The sequence below is a fragment of the Felis catus genome, chromosome E1, assembly GCF_018350175.1.
Source record: "Felis catus isolate Fca126 chromosome E1, F.catus_Fca126_mat1.0, whole genome shotgun sequence".
Classification (NCBI taxonomy): Eukaryota; Metazoa; Chordata; class Mammalia; order Carnivora; family Felidae; genus Felis; species Felis catus.
The window spans coordinates 18015134-18039515 of NC_058381.1; the positions used below are offsets into that span (position 1 = coordinate 18015134).

Sequence of the window (24382 nt, forward strand, 5' to 3'; positions counted from 1 at the left end):
ACTGGGGAACCGCCTTTTTAATTTTTATCATACCTGTCTGCGGTCTGACTTGTTTTGGGCTCTATCAGGGCCTATTAAAGGTCTTTGTAGATACCCTAAGACTTAAAATTGTACCCAACTTTGATACCTTTTCAACAGATTCCCTTTAAACATTTTTTTTCTTTTTTAAGTTTATTTTGAGAGTGTGTGCAGAGGAGGGGCAGAGGGAGAGAGAGAATCTTAAGCAGGCTCCATGCTCAACCAGAACCCAACGTGAGACTTGATCCCAGGACTGCAAGATCATGATCTGAGCCGATATCAAGAGTCAGACATTTGGGGTGTCTGGGTGGCTCAGTCAGTTGAGCATCTGACTTCTGCTCATAGTTTGTGAGTTCAAGCCCCGCATCGGGCTCTGTGCTGACAGCTCAGAGCCTGGAGCCTGGTTCGAATTCTGTGTCTCCCTCTGTCTCTGCCCTTCTGCTGCTCATATTCTGTGTTTCTCTCTGTCAAAAGTAAATAAACATTAAAAAAAAAAAATTTACAAAGTGACGTTCAACCCACTGAGCCACCCAGGCGCTCCAACAGATTTCCCCTTTAAAAAAACAGTTTGGGTCTTTTGCCTCAGTTTTTCCATCTAGATGTGAGATCATTGTTTCTCTGTCACTGGGCAGCTTTTCATGGACTTGTATGAGACTTGGGCTTTGAAGATTAAAAATTGCCACAAATTGTAACATATTTGCTGAATTACATCTCATCTGAATAATAATTTGAAACTTTCTGATTCAGAACCAGTTTCTACAGAAAATTGTAAAAGGTAAAAATCCAATATTAGTGTCTTATCTCAATGAAGTGGTTTCTTGTTTTCATTGTCTTGCTAGGCACAGTCTCAGGTACTTGTGAGTGAAATTCTACCCACTCTGACAGGTCTGCTTGCAGTTATGAATGTGGTTAAATGCAGAGTCAGTCTAAGATGGTTCATCTTAAGTGATTCATCCTTGATAGGCCTTTGGAAACTCAAACCTATTACATACCATAATGAAAAGTTACAAGTTCTGATTTCACTGCCTACAATAAACACAGCCTGCATTTTCACATTTTTAGGAACACTGATTTCTGCTTAATGGAGATTAAAGCACAGAAATCAAGTGATACTTTTTCAATAGAGTATATAGATAAAAGTAGTAGCTGGGCTTTTTGTTTCAAGTGCCCAGCCCCCCCCCCCCCTTTTTTTTTTGGTGATTGATATCTTTATGGCTTTGGAGGTGGGACACAGGTGCTCAGGAGCTCTTGGTGGGCGGCCAGCTTCCTCTTCACCTTCTCGGGCTTCTGGCTGCAGAAGATGGTACTGGCTCTGCGGATGGCAGCCGTGCACAGATCTGGGCAGTGCTTGTTCTTAAGGATCATGTGCCTGATGCTGCAGAGGCTGCCCCGGACATTCTTGTTAATGGTGGTCCAGTCCTAGGAGGTGCGGGGTTTTCACTGGTGGGATCTCAGCCTCACGACCACCCCTAGCCTCTACCGTCAGCCACCGGCTCCATGCCCAAAGTCTTGTGGTGAACTCACCGGTTGTAGCAGGAGTTGTGAGCCTTCGGGATATTGAGTTCAGTGCTGTGTGTCTGCTTGTTCCTTTTGATCAGGAAGCTGGAGCACTTCTGCAGGACCATCTGTTGCAGGTAGGCGGACGCAGCATCAGCTCCTCTCACCATGGCTGCTGGAGGTGGAAAGAGCTGCCCAGGCATTTTTAATCCCCTCTGTTCTCTCACAGAGTGAAGGTACCTGTACACGCACAGGCACAGGCACTTGTCAGCACTCGTATTATCTATATGATTCAAGGATGCAAATTCAGATAATTTCCAGAGCGTGAGATTAAAGTATATGCTATCTTCAGGAATGTGAGCCAGTGATATTTATTCAAGATCTGTTATGTGATAATCTGGTTCCTGACTCTCTAACTTAGAAGGATAAATAAAAGACAGGTTCTGGTGTTAGGAAGCTCACACACACCTAAGTTGTAAGGTTAGAATGCCCAGGGAGAGTGGGGCGCCTGGGTGGCGCAGTCGGTTGGGCGTCCGACTTCAGGTCAGGTCACGATCTCGCGGTCCGTGAGTTCGAGCCCCGCGTCGGGCTCTGGGCTGATGGCTCGGAGCCTGGAGCCTGTTTCTGATTCTGTGTCTCCCTCTCTCTCTGCCCCTCCCCCGTTCGTGCTCTGTCTCTCTCTGTCCCAAAAATAAATAAACGTTGAAAAAAAAAAAATGCCCAGGGAGAATACTTTCCCAGTACCTGAATAACACATTCAAGAGAAAGCACTGGGTCATGGATGAGTTAAATAATAAGAGGATCCAGGAAAGAGCATCCTTGCTGAAGAAAGCACTGGTAGAGAAAGTACCTTTTGGACTAGGATGGAGTGGGACCCAGGACAGGAAGATGACTTTGTGTGGCAGGCTCTGAAGGGTAGTTAGTAGGAGTCGTGTTTCCAGACACCTAAGTGGGGTGACTTGAAAAAATAAGCCCTGGGGCTCCTGGCCGACTCAGACCCTGGGGCATGTGACTCTTGATCTTGAGATCCTGAGAGCCCTGCACTGGTTGTAGAGATTACTTTTAAAAAAACAAATAATTTTTAAAAAGTCCAGGGGCACCTAGGTGGCTCAGTTGATTTCTGCTCAGGTCATGATCTTGTAGTTTGTGAGTTCGAGCCCCACATCAGGCTTGTGCTGACAGTGCAAAGCCTGCTTGGGATTCTCCTTCTCTCTCTACCCTGACTCATGCGCACGTGTGCTCTCTCTCTCAAAATAAACTTAAAATAAAAATAAAAAATAAAAGTGTAAGTGTTAAAAAAAAAAAAAAACCCAGACTGAACATTCGCCATCCCCCCACACCCTCCTAGAGTTGTGAGGTCACAATTCCAAGTGAATTTTAACTTGCTTATGGGTTAAAAATAGAGAAGAAAGATGCCTTTGAGCAGTGGCTGAACTTTATTCAGGTTGGGTAATTAGCAAAAAGTTGAATTCAGCAGAAGTTCACAGTTAAATCTGGACAAAGTTACCTGTTGAATAGATTGTTTTATTGTAACAGACCATAAAGATGACTGATTTTGCAGTCTGATTTGATAAACATGTAATTGTTTGTCTTTTGCCCTGTTTATCCCCCAGAGCAGTAGTTTGGCGTTTCCATTAGGTTTTAGCCTAATTTCTTGGATGCCAGGAGTAAAGGAACAGGGAGCAGTAGGATAAAATGTTTTTCCCCATTATCAAAAAGTAGTCTTTTTATTTTTTTGATTGATTTGAGGGGGAGCACACACACATGCAGGTGAGTGGGGGAGGGTCAGAGAGAGAAGGAGAGAGAGAATCTTAAGCAGGCTCCATGCCCAGCTCTATCTCAGGACAACTATGGCTCGAGTCTGATGCTTAACTGCCTGAGCCACCCAGGTGCCCCAATAAGTAGTCTTTTTAGATAAGCCTTTAGCTCTTGGATGAGAAGGCTTTAATTAGAGATACTAAGGACTATTAATGCAGTTTCTCAGTATCATATTCTCTAAAGATGCATATACATGGGGGGTACCTAGGTGGCTGTGTTGGTTAAGTGTCTGACTCTTGATTTTGGCTCAGGTCATGATTCAACGTGTGTGAGATTGAGCTCCACATCAGGCTCTTTGCTGACAGTGTGGAGCCTGCTTAGGATTCTCTCCTCCACCCCCACCCCACCCCACCCCCACTCCTGCTTCACACCTGCTCTCTCTCAAGACCACAATGGCAGATTCAAATTTTTGAACTACAGCATGAATCAGTTTCTACTGGGCTAGTCAACTTTTTTTTTTTGAGGGGGGAGGGTTCTTTCTGAAGGTGGGGGGGTTGCAGGGAAGGGAAAGCAGGAGAGAGAATTGGCAAAGAAGTGTAGTGGGAGGCAGTGGATTGTGGGTGTTGAAACTGGGCTGGAAGTGATGGCTGTAGACCACTTCACCTTACCCCAGAGCCCCCTGAGTAAAAATAAATCCTTTTTCCAGCACTTTATCTTCTCCTATCCCTACCTTTCAGTGGTCTTAAGCATAAACAGGGACAAGTAGCACAAACCCAGCTGAGGTTTTCTTACCTGCGCAGACCTGCCCTAAGGTAGAGGTAGTCCTTTATCAGATGCCACCCAGGAAAGCAGAGCGTGACATCACAACTCTAATGTAACTGCTGGCAGTCTTCTGACTGGGGTGGGGGTGGGGGTGGGTGGGAGGGCAGATGAAAGTACTTTTGAGTTTTCCCAGTGGGCACAAGGGTTTTGTTCCTCGATTAGAGATAGTCTGGAAATGCTAGCACTGGTGCGAATGCCCCAGGAGAGTTTGAACACCTTTCTGGGCTTACTGTGATACCGTAGTCACCCTGCTTAGGGAGCAGGCCAGCTGGCGGTGGGAACGCTGGCTGAGAGCGCACAGAGAGGCTTTGCCAAGGAGATCTTTTTTACTTTCTCTGTAATGTGTGCAGCTCATTTGGCCTGAGCTCTAGATTACTACTTGATTCTGTTTAGAAGTCAGAACTTGAATTTTGAGGCCCCTTCAGGAGGTAGTGCTAGTGTTGATTTCTGGCTCTCCTTGGGCTTCTGGAAGTGTCAACGGTAAACTTATATTGGGATTTGCTTTTTAGAAAAAGCCAGGTGGTAATCAGAATATGTGGGTGGTGTGAAGTTTTAAAAGAAAAGGCCTGTGCCCAGCTGCCAGCTTCCAGAGAAGTACTTTATACTGCACATCCCTTCTTTCTAGAATGGGTTGTGGAAGGGAATTGTTTCCGTCCTGTTTCATCACAACTTTCATGATTTTGCCACATTCCCTGCCTTCCCTGACGTAGCAGAATCTGATTCTTGACTTAAGTGAAAACTGGTTAAGGGGCTTGAAGACCTCCTTAGTACAGAGAGCAGTCTTTTGGAAGGGATGGCAGATAGAGCCTTGAACTCTTAAAGGGTCACAAATTAGGGCTGTACTCTTAGCCTCGATAATGAGTTTTCTCGAGTTGCTGGGTGGTTCTTGTTGGGGACGTCATCATGGAGGGCCCCAAGCTCTGGTATCTTCTTCTTCCTTCACCCCCTCCTGCCCAAATGAAAAATTGATTTCCTAGGGTCTTTTTAAAGTAATCTCTATACCCAACCTGGAGCCTGAACTCACAACCCTGAGATCAAGAGCCACATGCTCCACTGACTGAACCAGCCAGGTGCCCTGACTCTCTTGTGTCTTTACAGAATTCACCTATTATTTTTGCTCTTTTGTTCACTGTCAGTAAATCCATTAATGTGTCTTTGCTGCAGTTTAGCAGTTTAGCTGGTTTAATTATCTCCTGTTCTTCCTATCGGAAATCCAGAGTTGTGGTTTGAGATGCAATATGTTATGGTCAACTCTTAGGATCCACAGCCCCCCCTTCATCTCTTCCTGGTTGTAGGCATCAAGATTTAGTAGGTATGTCAGAGATTGCGGTGATCATGCTAGATTGGTTCTTTCCAGAAAGTACAAGGTAAGAGTGTATCTGCAGGACAGCTTAGTGGATGTGTCCTCTGTAGCTCTGTCATCACAGTACTGCTGCTGTCCAGATGGAGTACAAGGTGTGGAGGTGGAAGTGTGCTTGGCTCATTGGAGGAGCTGCAAGGAGACCACTGTGGCCGAAAGTGGAATCAGAAAGAAAGAGAGGCAGGGGAGGTTAGAAGATGAGGTCAGAGAAGGAGTAGTAACAGATCATGGAAGGCCTTATGGACCTGGTAGGATTTTGAATTTTATTCTATGTGAGATGGGAAATCATTGGAGATTTTTGAGTTGATAAGTTTTCTAATTAAACAAATAAATTACTCTGGCTGCTGTGTGGAGAGTAGATTGGGTGATAGGGGCAAGGGTGGAACAGAGAAACCATTTAGAAGGCTATTGTAGTAATCCAGGTGAGTGATGATGAGATGACAGGTGACAAGTGGAATTACCACCTGTTTCCAGGAAAGTCCTAGGAGACCTAATTGAGAAAACATCACTAAAGCCCCTCATACAGCCCATTTCATAATATTAGGCTCCAGTATTTGTTAACTCCCTTCCTTTCCTTGGATTTTGCCTTCTCCTACATTAGGACCATAGGGGAGAGGTTATTAAACAGAGAACAGCATTCACAAGAGAAGGATTGTAAACTGTACCTCAGTCATTTGACCCCGACAGAAGCCTTTTTATTTCTTGAGGCGCTGCAGTTGGCGTCCTGTGTACATTCTGTTATCCCACCCACCGGAGACCTGAAAAGGCTGAATCTGTGCCAGAACTCTTGGACAGCTCTATTCTCATTGAAGCATTCGATCTTCAGTTCTTTCCGCAGTTGCTATCTTAGACACAGTTTGAGCAGCCCCTTTTACAAAGTGTCTTTTTAGCTACCTGGCCTTGCAAGCTGGAGCTCTCAGATACTCCTCGTGACAGGTAGTTTCACATAGCTGAGAGGGCCCTTCAGAGAGAAAGAAAAGAGGGTTTGCGGTCTTTAACACTTGAGCTTTCCCCCCACTCCGCTTTTGTTGGGATTAAAGCTTTAACATAGCCACCTTGATTTCTGGGTTTTGCCGCTTGGGAAAGGAATTTCATGTATTCTAGCATAAGATATTTATTTGAAAAAGCTTGGTCCTTGGTACACAGGGAGCTTGCATTGCTCTTCCCTACAGAAGGCCACATCAGGTCTATTCTCTTGGGCAGGTCTTGTTGGTAGACACCACAGATGAAACCATGCCATCTTGACATAACATCAGGATTACCTGCCTAGAGAGGGTTGCCGGCAGCCTGCTACCTCACTGATTTACTCTGGGAACAATGCAAATTTTTTTTCTTTTCTGGGGTCCAGGGAGACTAATTGTGTGGTAGACAATAGGAAAGGTAAATCCTCAGAAACTTACAAACAGAATTTGCTTTAACAGTAGTTAATTGTGTCTCCTAGGATGCTTTGCCCCTTCTTCCTAATAAAAGTAAGCTCAGATTTCTGCCATAGCCAGTTGGACTTTGGGTGTCTCTGCAACTCGTATACTGTACTGCCTCTGGAAATGTCTGACTGCCCCTGCCCCAACCAGGCCTGTAAATAGACTGAGCCAGGCCCTATTAGGGCCAGCTCTCTTCAGGAACCCTGTTCTATTTTCAGGGAGAAGTCATTTTTCCTTTCACCTCCGTTAGAATCTGCCCTAGCCTTTCTGCTCCTGCCTTAGGAGCTGGGACACAGAGGAGAGCTAGAATGTCCTGTATCTAGCTAGCAACCCCATGGGCCTATCCAAAAGCAGCAGGGAGAGGCCATCTACAGGAAATGCAAATGCCAAGAGTGCATGTAAAGCTTATGAACCGTAAAAGACTTTACCAGTACACCTTATTCTCCAGTTATTTGTGTGGTTAGGTATTTCCAGGTTTTATTTCCCCTCGTGGCCCATGTATCTGTGCTGACTGAAACAGAATTTTAGCCATAGTAACAGGGGCAAATTGTTGCTGTGGATATATTTTCAACCAACATCCTGCTAATTAAATTGCTTATCTATCTAAACTTGGGCCTCTGCTGCTCATATCCAGTGTCCCTGGTATCTTCCTTGAGTGAGTTGCCTTGTATTCCATGACCTTGTTTTTGTGTTCATTGCAGTGTGAGTGACTGCCTCATGTTGTGTTGATGCCAGTCTGCCATGCTAGCCTGTCTGCCAGGGCCAGGTGACCTGTCCTTTCAGCTTCTTCCTCACACGCAGATGAACACTGGACTTCAGAAATGTAAGTAATCTGGATCCCGGAGTAGGGTGTAATCCTTATTTTGTCCCTACATTTGAGTAATCCCAGGGGAACATCAGGGGTATGTTGACTGTGAACTTTGGTACTTCCCAGATATTCTTCACAGACAGCAAGAAAGCAGCTACAAAACTTGTCCACAACGTGAACGCTTTTATAATCAGAGAGATCCTCTTAAATACTAGATTTCCCCAGTGTCTGTCATCTTAATTGTAATTGTTGCTGCTAACTATCTGTTGAGCACCAAAGCCTTAAGGGGTTTTACAGGGATATATATATCACCTTTCAAAGGTGTTTCAGTTTGAACCCCCATGAGCAATTGAATGAAAACTCACAGTCTTGATTACTTACTGTATCTTAGAAATAAACTATTGACCCTTTTCTGTTATTTTGGACTCTGAGCATTCTCTGCTATGGAAACAGCTCCCTTTGGCTTTGCTGTCTGCTGAGCCAGTGACCTCAGTTTACAAGTAAAGAAGCTTTCACCTACAGAAGGGATAGGGAGCTAGCTTTCTCAGTCTCTCTGGGTATACTCCTGCTAATAAACTTGCCCAAAAGATTGAGCTTTTGAGAAAAAAAAAAAAAAAAAAAAAGGAATCTAATAAAGTAAATTGTGCCCAACGTGGGACTTGAACTCATGACCCTAAGATCTAGGAGATCAAGGGTCACATGGTCCACTGACGGAGCTAGCCAGGTGCCCCAGATTCCTGTCTTAAACTGGCTGGAATTGGAGCGTTAGGCCTCATATCTTCCCAGTTTCCTGGCTTCTGTCCCTGCACTACAATGATGTGCAAGGAAAAGATTCTATTCCTAGCTCATTACCATGTACAGTGTCTTCAAGTATAAAAATGGCCCTAAATTTGGGATAGACCGTCCTTTCAGAGCAAAAGGGGAAATCACTGAGGCGTTTAGGCTTACCCTTTAATAGAAAAGGTGCTTCAGCACTTTACCCAAATCCTTTATGGCAGGGGTTGGTAAACTTCTTCCGTAAAGGGCCAGATAAGCAAGTATTTTAGGCTTTGGGGTCCCTGTTGCATGGCAAAGGCAGCTATAGACAACACGTAAACAAGTGAGTGTGGCTGTGTCCTGATGAAACTTTTTACAAAAACACAGCAGCTATATTTTATATTTTGGCCCACAGGCAGTAGTTTGCTGAACCCTGATCGGGGAGATCATCTTCAGAAGTTAAAAATGGTCTAGCCTCTTGACTTCATTTCTTTGAAGGAGAGTAAGACCCAGAGCCTGATGAATTCTGGGATTTGGCCAACGATTCCAATTCCTGTAATGACAAGCTAAAACTAACAGTCTTCCTCCTGTAGCTGCCTGACCCAATAGGCAAGCTATGCTATGCCGTACCAGCTTTCCTCCCCATCTTTCTCTCAATAAATGATATTTGGGTGATAAAGTTGTCTGTGTTCCCTGGCCACTGAAATCTGCATGCTAACTGCATTTTGATTAGTTCTGGGGTTCCAGGGACACAACTGGATAAGGGAGTTTACTTAGAAGCATGACAGAAGCAAGGTCAGCGAGCTACTCTAAGTTCCTTCGTGTACTCAAACAGCTTTACCCAGAGATGGAGTATCAAGGGTGAGCCATTTGTGAAGAAAGGCAAATAGGCAGCTTTATCTTGGGTGCTGACTTCAGATCTACACTCCTTCCCAAAGCAGCCTCAGAGTATCCTCTGCCAACCACTGTCCTCAAATTTGTATTCAAGAATTGCAATAACCTTCCCTGGTTTCAGGCTTGTCTGCGGAATAGCGTATTGGAATCCCTTTGTCTCACTTGATTACTATCCTTAACTACACACAAGCCTTTGCAGAGAAGAAAACCTGTCTTAAGCTGACTTGCTTTCTTTTCACCTCTCCCAAAATGTAGAAGAAAACAAATTCTGCCGTATGACTTAGAGCCGTTAGCACTGAGCATTTAAGGTGAGATGGAGCATCAACTCTACCCTTTTGGAGTCGGCACCAAGACCCACTCAAAGCCCAGGCTTCTTAGCATAGAGGCCTGAGAACCAGTTTTGTAGTTGTGCTCTTCTTTCCCTGCCCCTCATCCTCAGGAGGGTCTTACAAGTTGTTAGAAACACAGAGCTTGGTATTGGGTGGGGAGGGCGCGGGGATGGGGCACAGATGTTTGTAGATTATTGTGCTTTGTAGTGTAAGAGCTCAAGGCAGGAGAGACGGGACATGTGGCTTCTTGGCCAGCTCTGTAAGTCACCTGGCTAATTGCCTTCCTCAGGCTAAACCCACCACATGTATAGAATCACAGAATTGGTCCCTTCCGACTCCAACATTTTCTCACCTCCCCTTCCTTTTCTGTGTGTGTAGGAGAATGTAACGCATTTCCCATCCTGCCATGGGGTAGTCTGGATTAAGGAACATCTTGGCTTTGGTGGTTCTTGTATTTGATACAGGACCACAGTTGGGGTTAGGTAGATACCCTTCTAGAGCTTTTCTAGGTTTTATATTCCACGCTGTCACTTGCTTTGAGAGTTCTCAGCTGTTTTGGAACTTTACTTGGCAAAATTTCCTCTGACCCATCTTTTCCCAATTCAACCGAAAATGTGTTTTTGGACCCCCCCCCCCCCCCCCCGCCATTAACCCCAACCAAGCCTCTGCTTCTCCTTCCCCAGCTCACTATCAGGTATATCGTAATATTTCTGGTTGAATGGCTGAAATGACCAAAGGTTCTTGGTCCTCAAATAATCTTTTAGACAACAACTTTGACCTCCCTCATTGTAGAGTATCAGGGCCTGAGACAAACATCAGAATCACCCACTTTTCACTACTACTTTCTGTGCCTGTCCGCCCCCTAGTGGAAGGTCCTGGAAATGGTGCATTGACCCAGTAACTGGATAAACCCATAGAAATCTCAAATTAGTTAATATTTGTTGAGTGCTTATTGTATGCCAGGCAGTATTTTGAGCATTGTTATCTTTGTTCTCATTCGTTCCTCAATGATTCCATATGAGAGACTCTCATCTTTCTTTTGAGGAGAAGGAATAGAGTAGCACTTGCCAACGTCACATTACTGTTCAACTAGGCTTAGAAGTCATACTCGGGTCAGACTCCAAAGCCAGTGTTTGAAACACACTGCCTGGGCATCTCCCACCTATTGATAGTTTCCTGCCGCATATGGTACTTGCATCTTCTGACCTTCAAAATAGAATAAACAGGGAGGCCCCTGTGGGGAAGCTGGGATTCAGGGAGATTGCCCACTCTCCCCCAATCCCTGGCATAGACAGCACTGCTTTCTGCTGCATTTAACTCCCAGACTCAAGACCAGCGGGCTTTCTTGGTCAGGTTTCTTTTTCCTGTCTATGCACACACTCAACCAAACCTACTATCTTTGAATAATAACTTTCAATAGTCATGGTTCCTGTTCTCAGACCTTTTTCCTATTCATTGAATCTCTTGATCTTAGTGGTTCTATGAGGTACACCAGCAGGTATCATCCCTGTTTATAAATGAAGAGTGACTGGGGTGCCTGGGTGCCTCGATCAGTTAAGCATCTGACTTTGGCTCAAGCCATAATCTCGTGGTTCGTGAGTTTGAGCCCTGCATTGGGCTCTGTGCGGACAGCTCAGAGCCTAGAGCCTGCTTCCGATTCTGTGTCTCCCTCTCTCTCTGCCGCCCTTCCCCTGCTGTTTCTCTCTCTCTCTCTCTCTCTCTCTCTCTCTCTCTCTCTCTCTCTCTCTCTCAAAAATACATGAACATTTAAAAAAAAAATCTTCAGAAATAGGGGTGCCTGGGTGGCTCAGTCAGTTAAGCGTCCGACTTCGGTCATGATCTCATCATTCGTGATTTCGAGCCCTGCATCAGGCTCTGTGCTGACAGCTTGGAGCCTGGAGCCTGCTTCGGATTCTGTGTCTCCCCTTCTCTCTGCCCCTCCCCAGCCCATGCTTACACTCTATCTCTGTCAAAAATAAATAAAAAATTTTTTTTAATCTTCAGAAATAAAAATAAGAGGTTATGAGCAATTATATGCCTATAAAATGGGTGATCTAGAAGAAATGGACAGATTCCTAGAAACATATACACTACCAAAACTGAACACAGGAAGAAATAGAAAATTTGAAGAGACCCTTAACCAGTAAAGAAATCGAATTAGTAATCAAAAAAATCTCCCAAAAAAACAAGAGTCCAGGGCCAGACGGCTTTCCAGGGAATTCTACTGAACATTTAAGGAAGAGTTAACACCTAGTCTCTTGAAGCTGTTCCAAAAAATAGAAATGGAAGGAAAACTTCCAAACTCTTTCTGTGAAGCCAGCATTACCTTGATTCCAAAACCAGACAGAGACCCCCCCCCTAAAAAGGGAAACTATAGACCAGTTTCCCTGATGAACATGGATGCAAAAATCCTCAACAAGATATTAGCCAACTGGATCCAACAATACGTTAAAAAAATTATTTACCACGACCAAGTGGGATTTATACCTGGGACACAGGGTTGGTTCAATATCCGCAAAACAATTAACGTGATTCATCACATCAATGAAAGAAAGGACAAGAACCATATGATCCTCTCAATAGATGCAGAGAAAGCATTTGACAAAATACAGCATCCTTTCTTGATAAAAACCCTCAAGAAAGTAGGGATAGAAGGATCATACCTTGAGATCATTAAAAGCCATGTACAAAAGACCCAACACTAATATTCTCAATGGGGAAAAACTGAGAGCTTTCCCCCTAACATCAGGAGCAAGACAGGGATGTCCACTCTTGCCACTGTTATTCAACATAGTATTGGAAGTCTTACCCTCTGCAATCAGGCAACACAAAGAACTAAAAGGCATCCAAATCATCCAGGAGGAGGTCAAACTTTCTTCACAGAACATTTACTCTATATGGAAAACCCAAAAGATTCCACCAAAAAATTGCTAGAACTGATCCATGAATTCAGCAAAGTTGCAGGATATAAAAATCAATGCACAGGGGTGCCTGGGTGGTGCAGTCGGTTAAGCGTCTGACTTCAGCCAGGTCACGATCTTGCAGTCCGTGAGTTCAAGCCCTGCGTCAGGCTCTGGGCTGATGGCTCAGAGCCTGGAGCCTGCTTCCGATTCTGTGTCTCCCTCTCTCTCTGCCCCTCCCCTGTTCATGCTCTGTCTCTCTCTGTCCCAAAAATAAATAAACGTTGAAAAAAATTTTTTTTTAAAAATAAATAAAAATAAAAATAAAAATCAATGCACTGAAATTGGTTGCATTCCTATACACCAACAATGAAGCAATAGAGAAATCAAGGAATGGATCCCATTTACAATTGCAATAAAAACCATAAAATACCTAGGAATAAATCTAACCAAAGAGGTGAAAAATCTATACACTGAAAACTATAGAAAGCTTATGAAAAAAGACACACACACACACACACACACACACACACACACACGAAAAATATTCCATGCTCCTGGATAGGAAGAATAAATATTGTTAAAATGTCAATACTACCCAAAGCAATCTACACATTTTTTTTAAATTTTTTTTTAACATTTATTTATTTTTGAGACCAAGAGAGACAGAACATGAATGAGGGAGGGTTAGAAAGAGGGAGACACAGAATCTGAAACAGGCTCCAGGCTCTGAGCTGTCAGCACAGAGCCTGACACAAGGCTCGAACTCACGGTCTGCGAGATCATGACCTGAGCCAAAGTCGGCCACTTAACCGACTGAGCCACCCAGGCGCCCCAAGCAGTCTACACATTCAATGCAATCCCTATCAAAATGACACCAGCATTCTTCACAGAGCTAGAATAAACAATTCTACAATTTGTATGGAACCAGCAAAGACCCCAAATAGCCAAAGCAATCTTGAAAAAGAAAACCAAAGCAGGGAGGCATCACAGTCCCAGACTTCAAGCTATACTACAAAGCTGTAACCATCAAGACAGTATGGTACTGGCACAAGAACAGACACTCAGATCAATGGAACAGAATAGAGAACCCAGAAATTGACCCACAAACGTATGGTCAACTAATCTTTGACAAAGCAGGAAAGAATACCCAATAGAATAAAGACAGTCTCTTCAGCAAGCAGTGCTGGGAAAACTGGACAGCGACATGCAGAACAATGAACCTGGACCCTTCTTACACCATACACAAAAATAAACTCAAAATGGATGAAAGACCTCAATGTAAGACAGGAAGCCACCAAAATCCTCGAGGAGAAAGCAGGCAAAAACCTTTGATCTTGGCTGCAGCAACTTCTTACTCAACACGTCTCCGGAGGCAAGGGAAACAAAAGCAAAAATGAACTATCGGGATCCCATCAAAATAAAAATCTTCGGCACAGCAAAAGAAACAGCAAAACTAAAAGGCAACCAACGGAATGGGAGAAGATATTTGCAAACAATGTATCAGATAAAGGGTTTGTATCCAGAATCTATAAAGAACTTATCAAACTCGGGCGCCTGGGTGGCTCAGTCAGTTGACTGCCCGACTTTGGCTCAGGTCATGATCTCGCTGTCCATGGATTCAAGCCCCGCATTGGGCTCTGTGCTGACAGCTCAGAGCCTGGAGCCTATTTCAGATTCTGTATCTCCCTCGCTCTCTGCCCCTGAACCCACTCATGCTCTGCCTCTGTCGCTCTCTCAAAAATAAATAAACATTGAAAAAAAAAATAACTTAAAAAAAAAAAAGAACTTATCAAACTCAACACCCGAAACAGAAATAATCCAGTGAAGAAATGGGCAAAAGACATGCATAGACACTTCTTCAAGGAAGACATCCAGATGGCTAACAGACACATGAATAAATGCTCAACATCACTTATCAGGGAAATACAAATCAAAACCACAATGAGATACCACCTCACACCTGTCAGAATGGCTAACATTAACAAGTCAGGCAACAACAGATGTTGGCGAGGATGGGGAGAAAGAGGATCTCTTTTGTATTGCTGGTGGGAATGCAAACTGGGGCAGCCACTCTGGAAAACAGTATGGAGGTGCCTCAAAAAACTAAAAATAGAACTACCCTACAACCCAGCAATTGCACTACTAGGCATTTATCCACGGGATACAGGCGTGCTGTTTCGAAGGGACACATGCACCCCAATCTTTATAGCAGCACTATCGACGATAGCCAAAGTATGGAAAGAGCCCAAATGTCCATCAGTGGATGAAGGGATAAAGATGTGATACACACACACACACACACACACACACACACACACACACACACACACAATGGAGTATTAGTTGGCAATCAAAAAGAATGAAGTCTTGCCATTTGCAACTATGTGGTTGGAACTAGAGGATATTATGCTAAGCAAAATTAGAGAGAGACAAGTATCATATGACTTCACTCATATGAGGACTTTAAGACACAGAACAGATGAACCTAAGGGAAAGGAAACAAAAATATAAAAACAGGGAGGGTGACAAAACATAAGACTTTTAAATATGGAGAACAGAGGGTTACTGGAGAGTTGTGGGAGGGGGGATGGGCTAAATGGGTAAGGGGCATTAAGGAATCTACTCCTGAAATCATTGTTGCACTATATGCCAACTAATTTATATGTAAACTTAAAAAAAATTTTTTTTAATCTATAAATGAAGAGTCACTGAGACAGACCCTGAGTAGTCAGATAATAAAGCCAGTACTTGAATCTGGATCTCTCTTTGTTCTAACCACAGATTCCCTATTCTCTACCCTGCCTTATTCCCCATTGATGACACCTTTGGTACCAGCTATTTAAATAAGTTGTTTACAGGGGCACCTTGGCTGACTTAGTTGGTAGAGCATGTGATTCTTGATATTGAAGTTGTGAGTTTGAGGCCCACTTGGGCAAAGAGCTTACTTTAAAAAATAGTAAATAAGTTGCTTACAAAGCCATGGTATTTGTGTTAGCTGTACCCTTAATTAAGGGAAGATGTTACAGAAGAAAGCAAGCATCCAGGGTGCCCTTGTGGGACTGAGATAAGAAAGTGTTAAGAAAACTTTTTTTTTTTTTTTTTTAAGTGCTAAGCTCAAGTCTGGTATGTGAGGTAGGTGGTGCTGTATTCCAAGAATGTAGCCAATTTTTTTGTGTCCAATATACTTCTCTCATCCTTGAGATTCTTCCTTAACGAAGATACTGTAGGGCACCTGTGTGGTTCAGTTAATTAAGCATCTGACTTTGGTTCAGGACATGATCTCACAGTTGTGAGTTTGAGCCCCACTTCTGTCTCTCCCTCTCCCTTTCTCTCTCTCTGCCCCTCATGGGATTTGCGTGCGCTCTCACGCTCTCTCTCAAAACAAAGATACTGTAGCCTGTATCCACCCTTCCCACCCTTATTTTCTTTTGATTCTGATTCCTTTATCTGACTACTGTCATCACCGTGGTCAACATCAGCAGAAACAGGGAAAAGAGAACTAAAAGAGAACCAATCCGGTTTAAGTGTCCCATTCCATACTCCTGAATCAGGCCAAGCTACCTTCTGCCTCTGCTAGGAGAAAGAAAACACCCTGAGAGTTGGTACTGACTTGGAACAAAGGAACTCGATTGTTCAGTAAGCCAGTATACCTCTCTCTCACACCTGGTCTTCAAGGAGAAAAACCTACCACTGTGGAGGAAAGCCCAGAGGCAGACCTGTATTACCTGTCTGAACTAAAACCCAGCAGCTGTTGACTGCCATTACTCAGCTGAGCCCAGAGTTGTTCAGTTGATTTTGACCAGTCAGACACCCAAGTGCAGCGGCTGACCTAGGCAGCTTCTAATGGAATTCTGGTGTCTCGAGGGACTATGTCTCAGTGATCCCAGACTTCTGGTATTTTCTTGTCCAGGAGAATGTAACAAGGGTCAGAAAAAAGCCCCACTTTATGGAGACTGAAGCCCATTGAGGGTCAGTGGCTTGTAAGAAGCAGCAGAACTCACACTCCGCTGTCAGGGCTTTGATTCTGCTCACCAGCTAGTAATCCCTAGTGGATAGGAGATTTCTGGGCCTCTCTGCCTCCCTCCCCTTCTTGCCCTCAACCGTCATGGTCACATTCATCCTTTTAAGACCTTCTTCAAATCGGTCATCTAACGAACATTTGTGGACTGAGCGTCTAACCTGTACGGTTAATAAAGTAGAACTTAAACATGTGTGAGTCCTTGCTACTTCGAGGCGTGGTGCCCCTAACAGCACAGCTCTTTTCCACTCTGTACTCTTTTGCTAAATTCTACGTTGGTGAGCATGGGACCAAATCTCGCTGTGCCTTGCGGATGTCAGCTCTTTTTTCCTGCCTCCAAGAGCAGCATTTTCTAAGCAGTTGCTGGCAGGCTAACCAGCAGTGCCACCAAATGAGGGCAGCTGTGCCCTCTCCTTCTGGCACACTCTTTGCCCCCCTTCTCTTGCAGTTGATGCCCAGTGACGTGACTGAATGGGGTCTTCTTGGGCCAAGGCAGCTGAGGCCACAAGCTGGGCATTCAGTCAGTTTGTTCCCTGCTCTATCCTGGCTGCCTTCTGCAAGGGGAGGAAATAGGGTGGGAGTTAGCTAGCTGAGCCTAGGCTCCCAGCCAAGCCCCTTCCTTCTGCTTGGGCAGACTGGGTACTTACGCAGCAAGCCTTTATTAGGCACCTTCTGTGTACACTTGGGAGAAACCCTACCTCAGAGAGGGAGAACAGAGCTGAGACCTTTTGCAGGAGCCTGGCATCTTTAAAGAGCTCTTGTTCTCAGAACCTTTTCCTTTTTGACTGGAGGTCCAACATCCGCTGGAGCCCCCTGCTGGGTGGCCCCTGGAGATGAGAACAAAGAAACTGTTAACATTAATGAGGCGCATTGAGTGGGTACTTCCGCCATCTCCAAAGGCAGGCAGGTTTTTCCTCTTTCATTTTGGAAAGTGACAGCTGACAAGGGCCAAACAGACTATTTTTGGCACTCAGGACTTAAAGATTCTCTGAAACCTTTCAGTTTCCCTCCCTGCTGCCCTGTCATTATTGCCACCCCCCACGAGGAAATAAATAAAGCCTTTTGATCTTCACCCAGTCAGGCCGAGGGTAAGCTGTAAACAAAAGTGAACTTGTGACATAAGGCTAGGGGAGGGATTTTGGCAGCTTATTCCTCTGCTCCTGAAAAAAAGACATCCTGTTTGCTGAGCCAGGATGCCCACCCAGTGGGTATGGTGCCCCAGCTGCCAAGGCACAAGAGAAAGCTGCTGCCTCACCGGCCACTGCAGACTGAAGGGCAGTCACTCCAGGCACCCTCTTTACCAGAGCGTCTGCCTAGAGCCTTCACTGCTGAGGCCAACAGGTAGGAACTTGGAGAGATTTCCACTTAGAGGAGCAACCTTCAGTTACTTCTGTGAGAATTGGCCAAGTTCAGGCTCTCCAAAATCCGGGACTTTGAAAGTTGCTCTGCTGTTCTGATCTTTGGTGGCCTCATTTGTAAATGAGAAGCCTGATAGTACCCACCTTCTAAAGCAGTAGTGAGGATTCACCGAGAGCCTGTCACCTGGCACAAGGCCTGGCTAGTTGTGAGCGCTGACTGAATGTTAGCAGTGCTTGTTAGTTGGGGGCTCAGTGAGGCCGGGTCTAAAATGAAGACTAGGGATAACTTCGTTAACCCCTACTCCACCATAGGCCCTCAAAAGGGGAATCTAGAAGGGCTGGTTGGCTTGGCACTGATGAGCTCCCTCTCCTTCTTTGCTCTCCTTACCCTTCTCTCTCTCTAGGGGACACTACACAGAAAATGAGAGCTGCTCACTATCCTACCCCAGCCGAATTGGACGCGTATGCTAAGAAGGTCGCAAACAACCCACTGACTATAAAAATCTTCCCCAACAGTGTGAAGGTTCCCCAGCGGAAACACGTTCGTCGTACTGTGAACGGCCTCGACACATCAGCCCAGCGCTACAGCCCCTACCCGACTCAGGCAGCCACCAAGGCAGGCCTGCTTGCCATTGTCAAAGTGCCAGCCAAAAGCATACTCAAGGACTTTGACGGCACCCGAGCCCGATTGCTCCCTGAGGCCATCATGAACCCCCCAGTGGCGCCCTATGCTACTGTGGCACCCAGCACTTTAGCCCACCCCCAGGCCCAGGCTCTGGCCCGCCAGCAGGCCCTGCAGCATGCACAGACCCTGGCCCATGCCCCTCCCCAGACGCTGCAGCACCCTCAGGGTATCCCGCCACCCCAGGCGCTGTCCCACCCTCAGAGCCTCCAGCAGCCTCAGGGCCTGGGCCACCCTCAGCCCATGGCCCAAACCCAGGGCTTGGTCCACCCTCAGGCCCTGTCTCACCAGGGTCTCCAGCACCCCCCCAATCCCTTGCTGCATGGAGGCCGGAAGATGCCAGACTCAGATGCCCCCCCGAATGTGACCGTGTCTACCTCAACTATCCCCCTTTCAATGGCGGCCACCCTGCAGCACAGCCAGCCCCCGGACCTGAGCAGCATCGTGCACCAGATCAACCAGTTTTGCCAGACGAGGGCAGGCATCAGCACTACCTCAGTGTGTGAGGGCCAGATCGCCAACCCCAGCCCCATTAGTCGCAGTCTGCTCATCAATGCAAGCACCCGGGTGTCGACCCACAGCGTCCCCACGCCAATGCCTTCATGTGTGGTCAATCCCATGGAGCACACCCACGCGGCCACAGCCGCGTTGCCTGCCGCAGGCCCTGTCAACCTGCCCACGGGCATTTCTCGAGCCCCTGCTGGCTACCCTAGCGACCTCAAGCCAGTCGCCTGGAACCAGCACCAGCTGGCCCACCTACAGCAGATGTGCAGTGAGGCCGGTGGGACGCCGGCCCCTGGCCTGACAGGCAAGCACGCAGCAGGACGCGAGTTGGCAGGGCCTGGCTTTGTGGGCAAGGCCCCTGCCTACCCGCAGGAACTCTGCCTGGCACAGTCCTTCCATCTGAAGCCACCCCTGGAGAAGCCAACCCCATCCCCACCTGTCAACGGCCTGGCGGCCCCACTGGCCTACCCCAATGGTCACTACTTCCAACCCCTGTGGAACAACATTCTGCCCACTCCCAATAGCGACAGCTCGGGGTCTCAGGACCTCGCCATGCCGTTCCACGGTGGGCAGCCCACGGGTGCACCCCTTGACTGTGGGACGGCTGCTGGGGCCCACTACCGAGCAGGGGCCGGGGGCGGTCCAGTGGCAACCCAGAACAGCTTGATGCAAACAGTGGATTACCTAAGCGGGGATTTCCAGCAGGCCTGCTTTCGAGAACAGAGCCTGGCTATGCTGAGCAAGGCCCACCGAGCCCCTGGCAACCGAGCCCCTGATCCCGCAGATAGTCGAAATCTTCATATTCAGCACCCTGGGTATAGATAGGTAGCCCCGGTGCCCTCCACAAGCTACACGTCATACATCACCCTCCTAGGTTTAGACTTACTTTTGAGTAATTGGATAGTTTCAGAGTTTCGCTGCTCCAATGTGATCATTCTTAGAGGTCTAAGGGAATTTGGTGGGATCTATTTGAGGACAGCGGGGGATCCCCTGGTGCCCTCACCCTCCCCTCCACCATCCCCAGCAACTTCTGGGTTTGTGTTAGGACCTAATCCCAACTCCAAGCTTTTGTCTCTACTGCCTATCAGTCCCTCCACCTTGACCATTTCCCCCCAGCCACCTCCTGCCTTTTCTTGCATCTCTGCCCGTTTTCCTTAGGACTGAGGTGTGGGGTAAGGAAGGGCCCTAGGTGAGGTGGCCGTAGGTACCCAGCCCCTTAAGCTAGGACTTTCCCTGTCTGCCTCTGTCTCTTTGGGACTAAGAACCCAGACTTCCCAAGTGCTCTGGAAGTTAATTCCTTCTTCACCCAAAGATCTCAAAACTGACCCAATCTTCACCTCCTCCCACCCCTCTCCATTCCTCAGGGCTTTGTTTAAATCTGGATTCCAGAGTCACTGCATTTGCCCTTGCTACATTCAAGGGCACCCTGTAGGCACTTGGCCATAGCCTTGAGACCTGGGGGGAAAATGCGTCTTTGTGTTGGTATCTTAGTTCCTGACACCCCTTTCCAGCCCTAGAGAAAGGTAGTAACTGTCCAGCACACCCAAGATCCCTTTCTCACTGTTGTCTCTCTCCCAACTCACCTGCTGCTCCCATCCCCCACACCCCTCCAAAAACACAAGCAAAACAAAATAGGATCTTGAGGAATTAAGTAGGTAAAGAAAGGATGATCACATTGGAGTTCGGAATTAAAAACACCAAAAAAAAAAAAAAAAGTTAAAATGCATTTGGTTCTCTACACTGGCTAAGAATATTGCTCTACACTGTAAGTTTTAAATGTCCTGTTTCTGTATGAATGTAGTGTGGGTTTGAGTAGCGTTGTGTGAGCGGCCCCACAGGTACATTCACCCTCTAGTCACCTCCTTTTGCAGCCCCTCAGTATAATGAAGAAAGAAAGAAAAAAAAAAAAACACAAAGCCTTAAGCTCTTTGAATTCTTCCTTTACCAAATGAGCATGGTTCTAACAGCTGGAGGCGGACCTACATTGGAAGCAGCCCCTCCTGCCCGCGCCCATCTGTCACATGCCCATCCTCCACCCCACGCTCAACGTGTTTCATTCCCAAGTGGCAATTAGTTGGCTAGAAATTTAAAACTTTTCTGTAACTTTAAATTTAGATCATGTTTTGTAATTTTTTGCACCCTTCTGTTAAAGTTGGGCTCTGCCTTTTTTTTTTTTCTTTTTTTTTTTTTTTAAACCAAATAAGCCCTTACCTTTCCTCTTGTCTCTGGGGAATGTGAGCTGATGTTCTTATTTAAGATTTGGGGTTTTGTTTACTATACTATCCACTGTTCTTTAGCCAGAAATTCTCTAGTGATCTGAAGCAATGTGACTGAAGACCAGTTTTTAAATTATGTGTTGGCAAGTTGCCTTATATTTAAAAAGAGAAAAAAAAAGAAAAAGAAAAAAAAATGCCTGATTGTGTTATGCCAAATGATAGCAACATGAAGTCCTAATTTATTTTCCTGCCGTCTCTGAACACTGGTACCTCCCTGTCCCTGAGCCCTCAGGAGCACCTGCAGCTTCTGGCGCAGCGCCTTCTCCCAAGGCTTCACCGCCACCGTCTCACCCAGGGTCCCTTCCGGTTCTCACTTTCTCTGAGAGAACCCCACCGTCCCCCCTTATCCCTTGCTTGATCTCCAAACCAGATATTTTTGCTGTTTTTCCAATGCCTCTCCCCAAAAGGTGAGCTGCTATCTTAGGAAATGGGACCGGACACCAACTTGGGGGCTTTAAATCAAACCTCAAACCCTCAAATCTCTTCCTGTGTAGGGGTGCAAATCTCTGAAGCTCTCACTCCCACCCCTAGTCTGCATGGAAAAATGTACTGTGGCCCCTCTTCCCCCCCACCCCCTACTGCCCTTGCCTTTGGTGTGAGATGTTTCCTAGTTCACCCTGAGCCTCTCTCCCCCCTCTGCCAGCCAACCCCCAACCAGCAATAAGGGTCCAAGCCAGGGCCTCCTATCCACACTCCCTGCCTCCATCCCACGCTGCCCCTAGGGAAGCATACCCCGGATTCCCTACACTGTCCACATACTGTAGCATTCATTCTCCATCTCCCTCATCTGCTCACCTGTGGTGGTTTATGGGTGTGATGGGGTTTTTAAGATTATTATAAACCAGTAAAAAGAAAAAACTCACCAGAACTTGTCCTATTCGTTGAATGCTGTGAATGTTTGAGGTGACTTTTCTTGTAATGATTTCTGACGTGCCTGCTCTCCACGAGAGAAGCGGGTCCTCAGTTGTAGGACGCGAGCCCTTATAGTGTCGGGCCCACTCGGAAGCCTCCCAGTCTGTGATGCCAGACCAGGTGCTGCCGTGATTGGGCAGCCGGCACGTGATAGGGCCTCCCCTAGGCGGGGCGCTCGGGCGTGTTGGGACCCGTGGGAAAGTGTGGTTTACCGCCCCGCTCTACAGGCTCCATGTGCTGCCACTTTCAGTCCACGGACCGTTGAAAAACCAGGATCTGCTTTGCTGATGAGCCAGCTGAAGACTAAAACGCCCCTCCCTCCCCTTCTCCCACCTCCACCACTTTGGGATTTCTGAGGGCCTTTGACAGCTGGAGGTAATAGGTGCCGCAATCTGTGACCTGAGAAGTGGCCCCTCCGAGTACTGATGGAATTGAAAGTACAGTTCCCTTCGGAGCACGCCCTTCTCTGTAAGGTGCCCCTGCCTCCTTTACTCCTCACGCCATCCTTGTGAAAGAAAGCCTTCTACCTGGGTCCCCTACCCGCAGTCGGCCCAAGGTCCTGCAGCTAAGTAGACGGGTGAACCCAGCTCTGCCAGGCCTCTTTGGCCAGATGCGCGGGGAGACCAGCACCTCAGGTTTTGCATAGTTCCACATAGCGATTCTGACCGTCTGCAACAGCACTGGAATGAGGTCTAGGCCTGGGTGTGGGGGCAACTCTGGGAGGCACCATCCGGCTTTCCCAGTCAGTGCGCCCCTAGAGTGGTGCAGTGACACGGTCCTGCCGGCAGAGGGAGCCCAAGCTTGACCGAGGATGTCCGGCTTCTCTTGGGAGACAGATGCCGGCCGGGTCGCCTATTACCTGCCGCAGGAGCTGAAGAGAAGGCATTTGCTGGAGCCCCTGGTAGCCGGTGGTTTTCCCTGCGGGCTTCCAGGCATCGCTGTGCCAAAGATGGCTTATCTGGAGAAGGGGCCATCTTTCCCAGCCGGCAGCCAGGGCCCCATCTCCCCCCTATATCAGTGAATTTGACCTTTTGAAGGCTAATAAGCTGGTGGTTCCCCAGGCTGAATGTCAAGGGTCTTTCCACCTCAACCTGTGTGTGGGAGGGTGGAAAAGGCAAACACTACCACCCCTGAACCTTCTCCTTAGTAGATAATAGTTGCCATACATCGGGCCTCTTCACAGGGCCAGGCAATAAGAGTAAGGGACTTTATGCTGATTAATTGTAAAGTTTACAAGTCTAGGTAAACAGGATTACTTTCATTTTACCAATGAGAGTAACGGTGCCCCATGTAACTAAGCAACTTGGCAAAAAGCAAGCACAGCAAGGATCCAAACCCAACTCTGCTGCCATTATTGAAGGGAGCTGTATTACTAGGGATTGCTAGAGCTTAAAACCGAATCCAGGCCCTGTCCCAAACCAGCTGAAAGACACTGAGAAATCAGTTCACTCCTCTATTCCTATTTCTCATCAGTCAAATGTGGATAATCACAGGCACTCACTGAGGGCTGTATGAAAAATAAATGAACGTGGATGAGAAAATCCAAATACCCTTCAAAAGGCCCTCGGCTCAGCCTAGTCCCTGGGTATGGGCTGGGCTTTGGAGTTGGATTAACATTCTGTCAAGCACGTTTTGCGCTGGGAACAAGCATCGTCTCAGTAAATCTTCACTACAGCCGACTGAGCCGTCCTTTTAGTATGGCGATAGAAGCAAATTCATTTGCCTGTTGTATTAAACGAATAATGTACATTCGTGCTTAGGGGTGTCTGCTACACAACAGCTATGATCATTAGACCAAGAAAGACTTGCCTGGGGGCAGTCTTTGGTGGGGTATGGATCAAGGACTCCAGGCTCGTAAAATGCACCTCCCCCATTTAACCACCAGATGGCAGCGGCAGGCAACTGTCTTCCGCACAAAGCCTAGTGCAGTTCCCCTGTCGTCCGCCAGAGGGCGATCCAGCAGCGCAGAGCGGCAAGCAGCACGGCGACCTTGGCCCCGCGCCTTCCCTGTTGGGCCCAGCCTCAGGCGGCCCTAACCATCCCAGATAAGTCAGGCTGGAACCAAG

At 46.8% G+C, this 24382-nt stretch overlaps 1 protein-coding gene and 1 pseudogene across 3 annotated transcripts in view; one reads left to right on the forward strand and one right to left on the reverse strand.

The window, feature by feature from the left end:
- FAM222B (family with sequence similarity 222 member B) overlaps positions 1 to 20843 on the forward strand; it is a 76949-nt gene extending 56106 nt beyond the window's left edge. For 2 of the 3 annotated variants that reach the window (XM_003996476.6, XM_003996477.6), the window contains exons 2-3: positions 7578 to 7699; positions 18347 to 20843. In XM_003996476.6, the coding sequence (XP_003996525.1) occupies positions 7618 to 7699; positions 18347 to 19953 (1689 nt within the window). In that variant the 5' untranslated portion in view covers positions 7578 to 7617 and the 3' untranslated portion in view covers positions 19954 to 20843. Of the gene's footprint in view, positions 1 to 7575; positions 7700 to 18346 lie in introns of those variants that run through there. The other variant, XM_011288991.4, reaches the window with a different exon arrangement.
- Positions 1204 to 24245, reverse strand: LOC123382080 (annotated as a pseudogene).
- Between the last annotated feature and the right edge of the window lie 137 nt (positions 24246 to 24382).